Raw genomic sequence first — 15,437 nt, forward strand, 5'->3', positions numbered from 1 at the left:
CAATGTCCTGCCTGCATCCTCTGCACTGTGGGCCTCCATCATCTGTGTGCTGCTGAGGCTTCCCTGCGACTCCCTGTGCCTGGTGCCAGAGGGTCTTCGAGGGGGCTCCAACAGTTCATGCTGCCTCTCCTGCATGCTGGGGGCTAGCCCTGACTTACCTTTGCTGGGTTAGTCCCACAGATCTTGCTGGTATGCATCCAAGCAACTTTTCCAAGGCTTGTTGGTGGTTCCGCCAGCCACTGACCTGCCTGCATTCCTCATCCATCATGGGACTGCTTGTGGAAAACGCCTGTGCTCCTGCATCATTGCCTGGGCTTCACAGCTGCTTCCTCAAGAATGTTGTGCTTCAGCAAGTACCTCTTACAAGGGTTGGAATTGTGCTCCTCCTCCTCCTGGACTCCTCCCAGTGGTTTTGACTCTATCCTCTCTGTTTTCAGGTACTTCTCATCCAGAATCCACATTTGAGTTCCACTGCCATGGTCCACGAATTGCTGCAGGCGCCAGACTTCCAAGATCCTCCATTGGTTCCAATGGGCGATTCCGGCACCACTTCGTCCCTGTGCACCCTGGTTCCCTGTTGTAGGTATCCTGGTACTCTAGGTGGCTCTCCAACCTCCCTTGATCCAATTGTTGTCTTTGGGGTCCTGAGACAAGGGTCCTGAGACAAGAAAATACCAACTGCAACTTACCCTGTGTTACCCTATGGATGTTTGACCCAGTGTTATCCCCTCTGAACCCGGGCAACCCTAGCTACTCACCTTTGTGGGTTCCTTGCTTACCCTGGGCTCCTCTATCTTTTGTTAACAATCTTGTGTTGGTACTTACTACTTATACCACTTTCTTAATTTATGGTTTGGTCTCCATATAGAGCCCCTTGTGTTTTTCTGTGCTACTTGACTGTTTCTAAAGTGTTACTTGTTTATATTTGATATCTCCGGTTGGGAGATATACCAGGTGAGTTTTTAGTGTTGTGTTAATAAATAGTAAAGCATGCTTGTAAACACTTGTGTGGTTCTTTCTTGTGTGAAAGCTTACTGACCAACTCTGTGGTAAATTCTTAAGTGTAGAAAGCCCTCCAACATGTAGACAATAATTATTTATTGTAGAAGGTAGCTGTAACGACACTGCTGGTACAAAGGGCTCAGAGAATATAATGTCCAGTACTATTTAAATAGATACAAGAAACATTCCACAGTGGAACATATGAAGAGCCAATAGAATAACATAAAATCATTACATAATATAAAGCCTAACAGAGAAGAAATACTATCTTAACATGCCACACATCCTTTCTCCTTTTAAAGATGTGTAATAAAACAAAATAAGCAATGCAAAACTGAATGAAAAAGAGAAGAAAAAAATGTGAAAAAAAACAAAATGAATTAATCTAAGAAAATAAACTATTCTGTATTTCTTTTTGGGCAGTCTGGTATTCCTTCCGCTCTTCCTCAACATTGAACTCTCTGAATCCCTTAAAATACTTCCGTGCTAGATTTCTGAAATAGATTTGTCCCCATCTCTGACTTTTTCCATGTCACCGTTTTCCACTTTGACAACTCTGGACAAATTCCACCATTGTCCATTTGACAAACGCACAGCCTTACCTCTCATCTCAGTGACCCAAACAGGATCTTGCAACTGTAACTTGAACTCTAGACTTCTTAATAACACTGTCCTTAAATTCAGCTTCTCTCTGACATCATAAAATATTGTGTTTATCATTCAACAGCCTAGCTTTCTCACAAGCCAAAGAAATGTCACAACTCTGACCCATCATGTCCACCTTCCAAAACAGGCATAAAGAAGATACCACCTTACTTCCTCTTATAAGTTCAAAAGGTACCTACCCCATAACCAAATAAGGTGTGAACCTGCAAGCTCAAACCAACTCTCTTAACACAGTTTCACACTATATCGTAGATCTGATAGCACTTTGGATACGCTCCACCAATACTCTGTTGAGCCTTTTAACTTTTCCATTAGCTTAAGGATGATAAAGGGGAGTACATAAATGTTTCACACCACATTCATTCAGAAATCCTTTCATGGCAAGAGCAGTGAACTGAACTCCATTGTCTGTGAGAAGCTCTTCTGGAGTTCTCTCCTTGGTAAATATGTCACGGGAAAAATTTGAATTCTTTTTGCATTCTCTGTGTTAGGTACTGCTGCTCCACGCACCTACACCCACCGTGAAAGATGATCCACTAGCAATATATAATGCCTAATTCTGGGAGGCAATATATGATAAGGTCCCAAAAAATCTACAGCAATTCTCTGCCACACTTTACTGGGATTGGCTACAGGAATAGGCATACTTACAGTAGTGATCAAATGCTTATCACTAGAGCAACATTTCATGCAGTTTCTTACCAATCTGTCTACATCAGTGTTGACACCCGGCAACCAGAAATCTTTTTTTTCAGCATTTTTTGACAGTCATGCGTAAATGTCCCGCATGCGCAGTCTCTAGAATTTGTTGGCGGAACCATGAAGATGGAACTAGCTTATCTTCTCTTACCAACACCTTACCTTCCAATGATACCTCTTCTGCTAGCTTGCAGTATGGTTGTACAGAAATCTCCAGAGACTTTTCCCTCGGCCATCCCGATTTCACCAAAGATACCAACTTGCTTAACTCCACATCCTCATTTATTCTCTTGCACCACTCAACCATGTCAGCACAAATAACCCGGTCTTCAACTTTAGCAATTATACACTCTTCAATTTCATCATGTACAACTTCCATACAGTCATTCTCCACAGGCAGGCAAGATAGAAAATCTGCACTGACATTTTTACCGCCTCCAATATAACTTACTTTGAAGTTAAAGTGTGGCTAACCTGGCTGTAGTTTTATATCTTCATGCTCTAGCCCGATAGAATTTCAACCATCGGTTTGTGATTCGTTCTAAGGTCAAATGCTCTTCCCCAAAGATAAGGTTTTAATTTTTCCACACCCCAGACACAGGCTAACATCTTTCTTCCTATTACAGAATACCTTGATTCCACATCTCTTAATCTCCTGGATGCAAACCCTACAGTAACATCAGTACAATTGCACATCTGAGACAAGACAGCCCCCATACAATATGCATTGGCATCCACAGATACAAAAATGTCACGACCCTCTACATATGGTTGGAAAGCAGGCGCTGACAAGATACTCTGCTTGATACAATCAAAACTATGTTGACACTCATTAGACCATCTAAAATCAGAATTAGATCCTTGAAACATGCAGTCATTTAAGCATAATTTTGTATAAACTTGGCATAAAATTTGTAAAACCCTAAAAACGATCAGAGTTGTTCTCTGTCTGTACGATGTGGTGTATTCTCTATGCTCTCAATAATACTGGGTTTAGGTTTTACACCTTCATACATCAACACATGTCACAGATATTCTATTTCATTAACACCAAAGACACATTTGTCTTCTCTGATTGTCACACCATTGTTCTCCAACAGAGAGAACACTTTCTCAACACACTTATCATGCTCCATTAAAGAATTAGCATAAATCAAAATATCATCCTGGAAAACAACTACGTTTGAAACATTGTTAAACATCCTTGTCATCACTTTCTGGAAAACCAACGCTGCTGAGGCCAGCCCAAACGGCATGCGGTAAAATTGAAACACACCATCAGATGTGACAAATGCAAGATGATGAGACTGCTCATCTCACACAACCTGATGGTAAGCTGCCCTACTATCCAATTTTGAAACACATGTAGACAGTCCAACAGTTTTAATCAAATCTTCAATACGTGGAAGAGGAAAATTCTCCATCCAAATGGAATCACTAAGTGACCTTAGGTCAACACAAAGACATAAACTTGCATCCACTTGTTCAATGATTCCATCATCTGGCATTTTCTTCAGAATCATAGATAACTAATTTCTAACACTGTATGGTACATTGCGTAGATTGTTCTTTACAGGTACACTGTTCTCTTAAACTTTGATGGTGTGAACAAAATTAGTAATCTTGCCGACTTTGCCTAGAAAAACATTCCTAAAAGATTCTTTCCATGACTCCTGATCAGAAACAACATTGACAATAGTGACAGATTGCTTATGACCAGGTCTAATCATAAGATTCAAATCCGCTTGGTGACACCACCCTACCTCATTTTTATTTATTTTCAGAGTTTTCTATAGCATGAACCAGACCCAGGGTAGGGTATCAGAGCGCTTTACAAAGTAGGCAAGGTGTGAATAGCACAATTAGTAAAAACATGGCATACAAAAACATAGCATACAAAGTAACAACATAGAATAACAGAGTTCGGAGGATAAAAGCAGAATAGAGAATTGTTCTGAGCAATAAGAATCAATTCGAGATTGTGCAAGTCTTAGCTTCGAAATATCAGTGGACGGAGAGTATAGTAACCCTGGGCGTAGTTCGCGAAGTAGCACTTCGCAAAGCTACGCAAAGTGCAGTTCGCACTACGCGAGCTACGCGTAGCACTTCGCGAACTGCGTAGTACCTTGTTCGCACTGTGCCAGATGTCGTTTTCAATGATTGCACAGTGCGGACAAGCAACCGGCACTGTGCAATCATTGTAAATGGCATCTTGCACAGTGTGAGCTGTAGTTTTCTGCTGCTCGTGTAGATTTTTACTCGAGCGGCAGCTTTCTCAACGCGAACTGGTAATTTCTCATCGCGAGCGGTCGCGAGCATGCGCGACCACTCGCAATGAGAAACCTGACCTCCTCGCGTTGGGAATCTCGCCGGGAGGTTTATTTTCCATGCTCGCGATCGCCAACTTGATGTTGCTGATTGAGAACAAGGAAAAAGTCTCGCAGGGATGTCATTTTGCCTGCTCGCGGTCACCAACTTGACGTTGAGGACCGCGAGCAAGCAAAAAATGACCGCAGCACTACGCAACACTACGCTATGCGTGTTCGCACTGTGCTACGTGCAGTTCGCGTAGTGCGAAGTAGCGCGAACTTCGCAAACTACGCGAGTGTAGCGTAGTGCTTTGCCCAGGCTTAGAGTATAGGCAAGTTTGAGGTAGTAAGCTGGTGTGGTGTTTGTGCGGATTTAAGGGAGGAATTTGCTCATCAAGAATAATTTTGCTTCCTTTTTGAAGAGAGGTGTCGAGGCGATTTTTCTGATGAATTGCGGAAGCGAGATCCAAATTCTTGGCTCCGCTCCAGAAGATGCTCTGTTGGAGGTTTTAGTCTTGTTGAACCGCGAGGTTTTCAGGTGTAGATTATCCACGCTCCTAGAATGTCTGTTTCCTCCAGATAAGATGAGTTTTTGGAATAGGTACTGGGGGGTGTTGTGGTGTAACGCCTTGTGAGGGATGCAAGCCATCTTTAAGTGAATATGAGCTTCATAGGGTAGCCAGTTGAGTGCCTTCAGGTGTGGTGATATGTGGTCAAATTTCCTAGATCCTGTTATGAGACTTGCTGCGGTGTTGAGACAAGCTTTTAGAGGGGTGGTTGAGATTTTGGGAAGCCCTGAGAGGGTAGAACATCCGTATTCCAGCCTCGATGTGACTAAGGACTGAACTGCAGTTTTGAGGTCCGGGTTCTCGTTGAATGGCTTCATTTTTCTGAGATAGCTGAGGTGAAAGCGAGCATTTTTAGCCATCAAGTTGATGTGAGTATGCATGTTAAGGTTCTTATCCAGTGTGATTCCAAGTGATATTGTGGAGTCCACCAACGTTGGCATGCAATTCAGAGCATTGATAATTTTGGTCCATTCCTTTGTTTCCCGGGAGTTATTGGGAGGGGGATTAAAAGAAATTCAGATTTTTGTGAGTGTAGCTTGAGGAAGTTGGTCGTTAACCATTGGACGTTTTTTTCGAGAGCTAGATTCATGGGGGCAGATTTACAAGCCCCTTGCGCCACTTTTGCGTCACTTTTCCCATGTTAAAAGTGACGCAAAGGTGGCGCACAGGGCTTGTAAATCTGCCCCATTGTCTTTATCGCTTCAATGGAGGTGATCTTATTGTAAAGTTGAGTGTCGTCCACGTACATGTGGTAGGAGATGTTCACCTGCTGTAGGAGATCGGTAAGTGGTTCGACATATAAGTTGAATAGCGTGGGGGATAGGGTAGAGGCTTGTAGTACTCCTAGTAGGTTAGGTGAGGAGGGAGAAAGAATCGTGTTGGTCATGTACAATTGCGTTCTGTTTTCCAGAAAGGATTTGAACCATAGAAGGACTGTGCCAGATAAACCCATCCTGTTTTCTAGTCTTCTTAGAAGTTTGTCGTGATTGACCGTATCGAAGGCTGATGAGAGGTCGAGCAGGACTAGTAGGCAGGTTTCATTGCGGTCAAGAGCTAGGAGGGCGTTGTCTACTATGTGCAAGATGGCTGTTTCTGTGCTGTGGCCAGGTCTGAAACCTGATTGGTGGATGTTCAGTAGATTGAAGTTTGTGATGTGTTGGTTCAGTTGTTGCTGAACACATTTTTCCAAGACGTTTGCTAGCATGGGAATGTGGCTTATTGGTCGGACGTTGTTGGGGTCGGAGGTGTTAGCTGTCGTTTTTTTTAGGATAGGGTTGACTTGACCAGTTTTTAGGCAGTCTGGGATGTGACCTTGTGTTAGCGAGGCCTTGATGATTTTGGTCCAGAGAGGGGAGATGATATGGCAGATGTGGGGTAGGCAATTTGAGAGGACGGTGTTATTGAAGTGGTTGTTGAGTTTGGTAGTCGCTAGAATTTTGGTGATGTCATTGAGAACGTAACGTTAGACCAGTGGGAGTTTTTTTTTAGCAGAGTTAGCTTATGTTGTACCGGGTTAATGGCTTGAATGATCTTAGGGGTGGATGAGTTGATTGCCGCCGTATTAAGTTCGAGTTGGAGGGAATTCATTTTTGCATGGAAGAATGAGGAAAATTCTTCACTATTCAGCTGTGAAGTCGATGTTAAGAGTGAGGATTTGGCCAATTTGTTCGATTGTTGTTTCAGAGTTTTTTTGGTCTATTTTTGGCATTCTCTAGTTCTGATTTGAAGAAGTCTTTTTTTGATTGTAGAATACTTTTATTGTATGAGTTTCTAGCTTTCTGGAGTAGTTTAAGATGGAGGGGGAGGGATGTTGCCTCCATTTCCGTTCCGTTGATCTGCGTGCGTCTTTCTTCATTCATGGCTACACTGAACCATGGGTTTTTATCTTTGTTCGGAATTCTTTTGTGTTTTGGCAGAGCATCTTGGTCGAAAACTTTGGTCATCGTGGAGTTATAGTGAGCAGTGAGGTCATTGACGTCTGACATGTTATTGGGAGGGTAAGAGCCTTCTCACAGCGGGAGGCAAGGTTGTTCCAGTTGATGTTTATTCTGTCTCTTATCCATTGTTTCGGCTTGATTTGTTGCGAGAAAGTTTTCTTGTTAGCGGAGGGAATTTGGAAGGTGATAATGTGATGGTCTGACCAGTCACAAGGGGTAATCGAGATCGATTCAATTGTATTTTGTTTAGAGATGAGCCAGTCGAGAGTAGCACCCTTTGTGTGAGTAGGCTTTGAGATAGCTTGGATCAGGGAATGGTCTGCAAGGAAGGTTTTGAGGGTGTTAACCTGCTTGTCCAGTGTGTTTTCCCAGTGGAGATTGAAATCGCCAAGGAATATGTCATTAGAATGAGGGGAAGAGTTTGCAGTAATGATTTCCATAATTTGTTCTGTGAAAATTGCGTTCGAACCTGGAGGGTGGTAGTATATGTAGTTTGTGGGAGTGGTTACTTGATGATTTCACAGAAACCCCAAGGTATTCACAGGAGTCCAGGGGTTCCGAGTGAAACTTTGAGATGGTGATGTCAGAACGATGTATGCAGGCTAAGCCTCCGCCTATTTTGTGTGGTCTGTCTAGTCTAATGATGTTGTAGTCTGAAGGGACAAGAAGGTCTAGGCATGCTGAGGATGATTCCTTGAGCCGAGGATGATTATATCCATTTTCATGTGAAGGGCGAGGTCAGCAATGCCAGAGGCGTGTTTAGGGGCTGAACGGCAGTTTAATAGAAGGCATGAGATCTGGTGTGAGGAATTCTTTAAAGTAGGCTCCTGACTATCGAGGTTCGGGGTTATAGATTGAAGGTTATTCCAGTTTATTCCTCTATGGATTGGATGGAAAGTTCTGCATGGGTTGATGGGGACTGGGAGAATATCGTATTCATCTTTGTCTATGACAGGGCAAGAAGGAGTTTCATATAGCAGTAGAAGGGTTTGTATTTCCTGGTCCGTTATGTAGTTAGGGAGTTTGCATGTGCGCAAGTGTCGATTGGTTAGAGGCAGGGGGATAGATTTTGTCACGTTGTCGTCTGTCGCTAGAGAGTTTTGAAGATGCTTAAGTTTAGCAAGAGATTTTTCAGCAAGTTGTAGAATGGTTCTGATTTCTAGGATTACGTTTTGTAGGTTCTGGGAGGTGAGGTAAGACTGGGTTTTGAGTGAGTCTTGTTCAATCTGCTGATGTGAAGGGGGAGACAGGATGTTGGGTGTTGAGGGAGTTGCATTGTTGTTGGTTCTCATGGCAGTTCTAGATGAGGGTGTTAGTGCAATGTGTGCTAAGGAAGGAGAGTTGGTGATGCTTCTTTCATCGGTTCTGGGTGAAGGACGGGGTCGCTGATCTTCAGGAGAGGAAGGGGTGGTGGTAGTAAGGTCCTGAGAGGCGCTGCATGAGGTGATGAGGGTGTCAGTGCAATGCGTGATAAGGAAGGAGAGTTGATGATACTTCTTTCATCGGTTCTGGGTGAAGGAGGGGGTCGCTGATCTTCAGGAGAGGAAGGGGTGGTGGTAGTAAGGTCCTGAGAGGCGCTTTGTGAGGTGATTTGTCAAATAGTTCTAGGTCCTTATTAGCTGCTTGAATAAGAACAGTGCCATTTTTGTAGGACGTTATATTCGAGGTGGCTCTGAGGTTCTGCGCGGGTGTCATTGTAAGCTGGTCGAGTAGGGAATATTTTTATGGTCATGGATGGTTAGTAAAAGGCCCATCGCCATTTATGCCTTTACGAGCAATATAGACTTTGCCTTTAATAGTGTTGGTTTCAAAGGTGATATTTTCCCAGAAATAACCATCTAAATCTATTCTACTGCCATTGAATGCAGTGGTAATTACATTAAGGGATAATAATTATTTGCCAATCCAGTGTTCATTGTACTTTGCATATGAAATAATTGTGATTTTGGCACCTGAATCCAAGAGTAACATGATATGAATCCCATCAATCAGTATAGGAATATGATGAGAATTATATTTCTTGTTACTGTGAACACAACCAATTTCTACACATTCTTCAGACAACACTACCTAGTCTCCTCTTTGGTCTATGCTCTCAACATCTTCCAATGGTTGTTCTTGTATGCTCCTCACACCAACATGTCTACCTCCCCTAAATACCTTACAAAATGGCCAATTTTCTTGCACCTCCAACATTCCTGTGCATTAGCAGGACAATTCTTAAAATGTGATAAGTGTAAAGAAGATCCACATCTGATACACCTTTGTTTGGTTGGACCACAAGCAGACCCCTTTCCCCTATTAAAATTGACTAAATAACCTTGCGTTGCAGATTGTTTGTTGTAAGAGACACCTTGCCCTTGCGTGTTAACCATAGCAACTTATGTCTGTGTGTCAACACTTCCTAACTGTTTACAATCTTCAAGAGAAGTTTCTATGCTCTTAGCAATGTCCAAAGTTTCATTGAGTGAAGGATGCTTTCTTGTATTTTCTTGGAGTAACATCTTGAAACAATTTGATCACGTAGTAGCTGAGAAGTAAAACCCTTGAATTTGCAGTATGCTGCTAGTTCTTTCAAGGCTGTGATGTAAGAATTCATGGAAGTGAAAAATTTGTGACGCACCACCAAGTTCACTTTACCTTCAAAATGCGTTTCTAATTGCTTTACAGACACTTCAAATTCATCAAACTCTTCATTGCATACAAATTCCGGGAAATGGTCTAAAATATTCTGGCTTTCGACACCCAAATAATAATAATGCAAAATTGCATTTACAATCAGGCTTAAACTTCAAGCCATCAATAGCTCCTAGATAAGCTTTAAATCATCTGTACCACAACCTCCATCTTAAGGCAGGTTCTCCAGTTTCTTGCAAAAAAGGATTAGGCGGTGAAAGAGACTGCATACTAAAATGTACTATAGTAAATGTACAGGGACAAACACAAAAACAAAAACATAATAAGAACAAATAAAATGCAGTGTGCTGATCACTGAGATCAGATAGATAACTAACTGCAAGCCATGTTAGTTAGATAATGTTAAAAAAAGAAGTGTACTAATCACTGAGACCAGCAGATGGCAAAAGAAAAACAAACAAGATAAAGTGTGCCAATCACTGCAATGTATAACCAGCAGATGGCACTGTAAATGCTGTATCTGGGACAGTGGAAACACAAAACAGGTCCACAGGTAATGTAGATAAAAATCCTTTTTAGTCGGGAGATTGTAGTCGTGTGGTTGGAAACAACGTGAAGAGAGCACGTGAATAAAGGGCAGTACGCACCAAGGACAACGCGTGAATGAAATGCAGCGCACGCCAAGGACAATGTGTGCCGAGTGCTGAAATCTTGACAGCGTTGTAGTCTGACATCAATGTCGGAAACCTGCTTGCTGTGATACGTGGAAAAGAATACTCACTCGCTCAGAGGTCACGGTTACACGCAGGGTGTCCTCGCGCTTCAGAGGCACACTCAGGCCAAATAAATCTGAAGGAAACAACCAAAAGAAAAGTATAAAGTAGAGATACTCAGCAGCAGAGTCACTTGGCCATAAACAGCACAAGGGGCATACCAATGTCAAATCCCTGGTCCCTTAAAAACTGAAAACAATACCTTATGAAAGATGAATGTAGGTTCCCAGAAAACGTGGAAAGTAACTGAAGAGGGTCCAAAACTCACGATGAATATGATGAAGTCATGGTTGACACCAAATTTGTTAAGTGTAGAAAGCACTCCATCATGTAGAATATAACTCTTTATTGTAGAAGGTAGCTGTAAAGATGCTGCTGGTACAAAGGGCCCAGAGAATACAACGTCCAGTACTATTCAAACAGACACAAGAAACATTCTACTGTGAAACATACGAAGATCCAATAGAATAACATAAAATCCTTACATAATATAAAGCCTAAGAGAGAAGAAATACTATTTTAGCATGCCACATAAAGGCACACGTTTTACACCCTCATGAATAAGCCTTAGTTGCTCTCCACAGCTACCCCTTGAGAGCTTTGATTTTCAGGGACCCAAGCACTATCACTAAGGGTTGCCTGGACTCAGGGCACAGTGCCTCACTATAGGTGGGCATTTTAAACTGAGACAACCTCCGACACCAACCTACGTCGCTGGCAGGGCTCTGGTTGCCTTCCCCCTCATTGCAACAATCGCTAGGAGTCTCTATGGGCGTATCCTGATGGAACTCAACATCTATTAAGTGAATAGGCCTTGGGGCTTGCTGCTATCACTCATGCTCCAGCACTGGAGGAAGGCCTCTGAATGGACTGATGGACCCACTAGAACACCAGAGGCTGAGGGTGAATGCCCTCTGGGTGGGCAAAGGTGAGTCAGCTGTAGAGAGATTGTCCCTTTCCGAAGGAGGACTGGGATTGAGAGGATCTGATTGTCAGTATGATGGTCCAGTCCGGGGATCGGCCCAGCAGCTTCATAAAATGGCTAACTCCAACTGAGTGGCCCTCATGGGGGAGAGAGGTCCTCCCTACCGAACCTTCTGAAGCCTTGGGATTCCTGTGGCAGTCTTCCACCTTGAACTGGGGGTCTATGAAATTGAGGGGAGAGGTGTTACCTTCTCTAGTGCCTGTCTCATACACCACTCAGAAGCAATTGCACTAGAATCTAATGACACCACATTTGACCACTGGCTCCCTCAGGACACCTTAATTTCTCCCAGCGGTACCGTTCTTCAACCTCTATGGAACATCATAAGCTCAAAAGCTTCGGCCACCGCCTCTCCCTTGGACCTTGTATTGGTCATGGCATCCACTAAAACTAAGACACAGAAGCCCTCTAATATAAAAGAAGCACTTCTGGCCCAGGCGCAATCCCAGTCAGGTCCTCTCAACATTATGGGGATCCCGAAACCCCGTCCTCAATTGACATGGAGGCCCCAGCCACTAAACAAGACTTTAAATCCTTCATGCTTGAATTTCGTGAAGAGATGGCTTCCCTCAGACATGAAATAAATAAGTCTTTAGGTGACTTGTATAAACAGGGCCAGCTTTAGCGCTGGTGACGCCCGGTGCGTCATTTTTTTTTGGTGCCCCACACCACATGACTGCCTCCTCAGATTCTCTCATCACCACCGAGCTAAAGTGCCCCTCATCTCTCCAATCATGTTATTGCCTAACAAAGGGCTCCCCCCTGAGTTCAGTGCCCCCTCTACAGGTCAACACCCAGTGTGGCCTCACCAGTCGCACTACCCTGAAGCTGGCCCTGTGTATAAACATCTGCACAAACCAGAGAGAGGCGTGCATATGTGACGTTACAACGCCACATATTACATCACGGTAGGTAACAACGCGGTATTACAACGACCGCGTTGTTACCACGCATGCCTTTACAACGCAAGTCATTTCTTTGACTTGCACTAGATGGCGCGCTGAACTTAGGAATAGAATAAATTACTATTCCTACTCCAGTTAGAGCAACAGCAGGGAATGTGTTGGATTTAAAATCCAACACATTCCCTGTTGATGCACGCCACCCAGCGCAAGTCGTACAAACGACTTGCGTTGTAAAGGCACGCGTGGTAACAGCGCGGTCGTTGTAACGACCGCATTGTTACCTACCTGCGGGGTAAGAATAGTGTTGTAAACGCTGTTTCCAGAGAGGCATAGCTAAACTCGAAAGCGCTGCAGTGGAAAGCGACCACGTACAGCATGCATTATTTGTCAGAGTAGCGGCTCTCAAGCGTACTCAGGAAACCCTCATCAGAAAGGTCGACGATGGGGAAAACCGCAGCTGTCACAACAACCTGCGCATCTGAGGAATATGTCTGGCCATCTCAGTTTTTCGGCTACGAAGCTACGTGCAAGAAGTCTTCGCACTCTCCTAGCGACACTGCAAACCTGTAGGTACTGCTAGACTGAGTCCACCGCGTATACTCGAAAGTAACATCTCACACCAAATGTCCTAACTAGGATATATTTTTATAAGCAGAAGGAAGAGATCTTTAAAACCGTGCCACAATTGAGTACTATGGTGATAATATCCATGTTTATCAGGACATCTCAGGATACACCTTAGCGAAGCAGAAGGAATTTGAACGTGCGACAGACTTTTTGCAAGAAAAAGGTGCACTCTACTCCTTCTGGTTCCCGCTCCCTCTCCTCTTCCCCCTCAAGGGCAAACGTGGTACAGCATGTACCCTGGGGAGGCCTAGACGTTTCTTTCCCTTCCTCAGGAAACTGACTCCGCTTCCCCACGACCTGTCACTGCAAGGGGGGATCAGAGTAAACAATGGAAACCATGCCAAACTCTGGAACCCGATGGACAACACGTTAACCGCTATCTGATGGGAGTGCCTTCCAAGAGGGGGCCCCGACTGATGATGACTGATGTGTAGAGTTACCTCCCCATGAGCCTATTGTCAATCTGAATCCCCTGGTGAGATCCTTCCACCCCCACCCCCTGATAGAAGTCTCTACTAATCCTGGCCCGAGGATCTGTACTTGAGCTGCCCCCCTCTTTGGCTGTTTCCCAAATTTACTTTCAGTTCTGTTCTCATGTTTATTTTTCCCTCATTTGGAACTGTAACTCACAAACTGAGATTGCCTGATATATTTTGTTCAAGACCTCAGTTTGCATGTTTCCTGTCAGTGTGTTATAACAGTGCACCGTATGCATCTCAGCAATCATGATGTGAGGAGAGTGGGGTTGTCCTGTTCCCTTGCTTCACATTCCAGAAACTGTTCTGACTTCTACTTAAAGCGAGGGGAGAACTTGAACAAGTATTAATGGGGGAAAAGGCCCGACTAATGCTTTACTAAACAAACCTATCACTAGAAAGGCAGCAAGGCAGGGCGCCTGCCCGCTTACAAGCGTCAACTTGGGAATAGGAGTTTTTCTCTCATTTTCCCTTCAGGTGACAACATTACCCATACACAAGATATTGTAGGGGCATCCCACAAGAACTATCGTCCGCTTTATGCCACAGAGCACACATCTGAAGTGGTTAAGGATGGCACTTTATGGGAAATACCCTTCCCATCGCTCCCACATGACCTATTCCACCCTCTGGAAGATCCAGTTTCATCACCGGAAGTGTTGGTAGCCATGCAATCCATTCCTAATCATAAAGCCCTGGGCCTGATGGGGTTCCTAACTCATTTTATGAAGTTTTCAGCGAGAACTTTGGCCCTTTTAGCCCGAGTTGTTAATTCCTTCCTTCAAGCAGTAGTGATCACCGACTCCACGGCGGAGCCGCTCACTGTTCTGATGGTTACCCAATAAAGGCCCTCAGAGATGCACTCATATCGCCCAATTGCTCCCTCAAACTCAGACTTTAACTTCTTTACAAAGATTCTGTGTACCAGGGATGGAGAGGATATGGCCCTACCTGAACTGTCAACACATGCCGTGCCTATCCGAGGCAGACAGACAGGATGCAATATCCATTTTGCCCTCAACATGTGTCAAGTAGCTGGTTCCACTGACACCCACATGGTCCTTCTCTCCTTGGATGCTGAGAAGGCCTTCGATCACCTAGGCTGGAGGTATATGTTAAAAGTGCTGGAAAAAACCCACCTTATTGAAGCCTACATTAAAACTAACTTTTATAAGCCATCCACCAAGCTCAAAGTCAACACCAGTGAGAGTGTGCAGATCCCCTTCTGGAGGGGCAAGAGGCAGGGATGCCCACTCTCCCCTATATTTGTTGCCTTTGCCCTGTTACCTCTAGTTTGGAAAATAAATCATAACCCACTGATCAAGAGCCTCGTAGCAGGGAATCAGGTCAGGGGCGTAACACAGGCCCCGCAGCCCCCGCGGTGCGGGGGGGGGGGGCACGCTCCAGGGGGCCACCTCAGCACAGAACTCTGGCTGCAGGGCTCCTGATTGAGCCCGGAGGGGGGCCTCGCAGGGAGGCCCCCTCAAGGTTTGTTACGCCAGTGATCAGGTATATAAAATGGTGCATTTGCGGGTGACATCCTGTGCTTTATCACAAATCCAGAAATCTCACCTCCAGCCCTGAGAGAAAGATGAGCTTGACTCTGAAGCTCAAATCTCTGGTTTAAAAATGAATTATGCCTAATCTGAAGCCATGGGACTCCAGCAGGCATTGCAACGGGGTAGCGGCCCTTCTGGCCAACCTTAGTATTGCTGATTCATCATCATCTCTTGAATACTTGTGTGTTATTTTAACAGCCAGAAATGAAGACCTCTCTGCAGCTCATGCCCCCCTTCCAATGCTCTTTTTAAAGATCAGCAAAGAGGAGGAAGCTGGGAAGCCTCATGGTTTG

At 44.3% G+C, this 15,437-nt stretch overlaps 1 protein-coding gene across 1 annotated transcript in view; it reads right to left on the reverse strand.

Moving 5' to 3' along the window:
• Window positions 1-433: 433 nt before the first annotated feature.
• LOC146808532 (extracellular calcium-sensing receptor-like) overlaps window positions 434-15,437 on the reverse strand; it is a 67,280-nt gene continuing 52,276 nt past the window's right edge. The window contains exon 4 of the mRNA XM_085623983.1: window positions 434-658. Within this exon, the coding sequence (XP_085480109.1) occupies window positions 434-658 (225 nt within the window). The remainder of the gene's footprint in view (window positions 659-15,437) is intronic.

Source organism: Triturus cristatus, chromosome 8, assembly GCF_964204655.1.
Source record: "Triturus cristatus chromosome 8, aTriCri1.1, whole genome shotgun sequence".
NCBI lineage: Eukaryota > Metazoa > Chordata > Amphibia > Caudata > Salamandridae > Triturus > Triturus cristatus.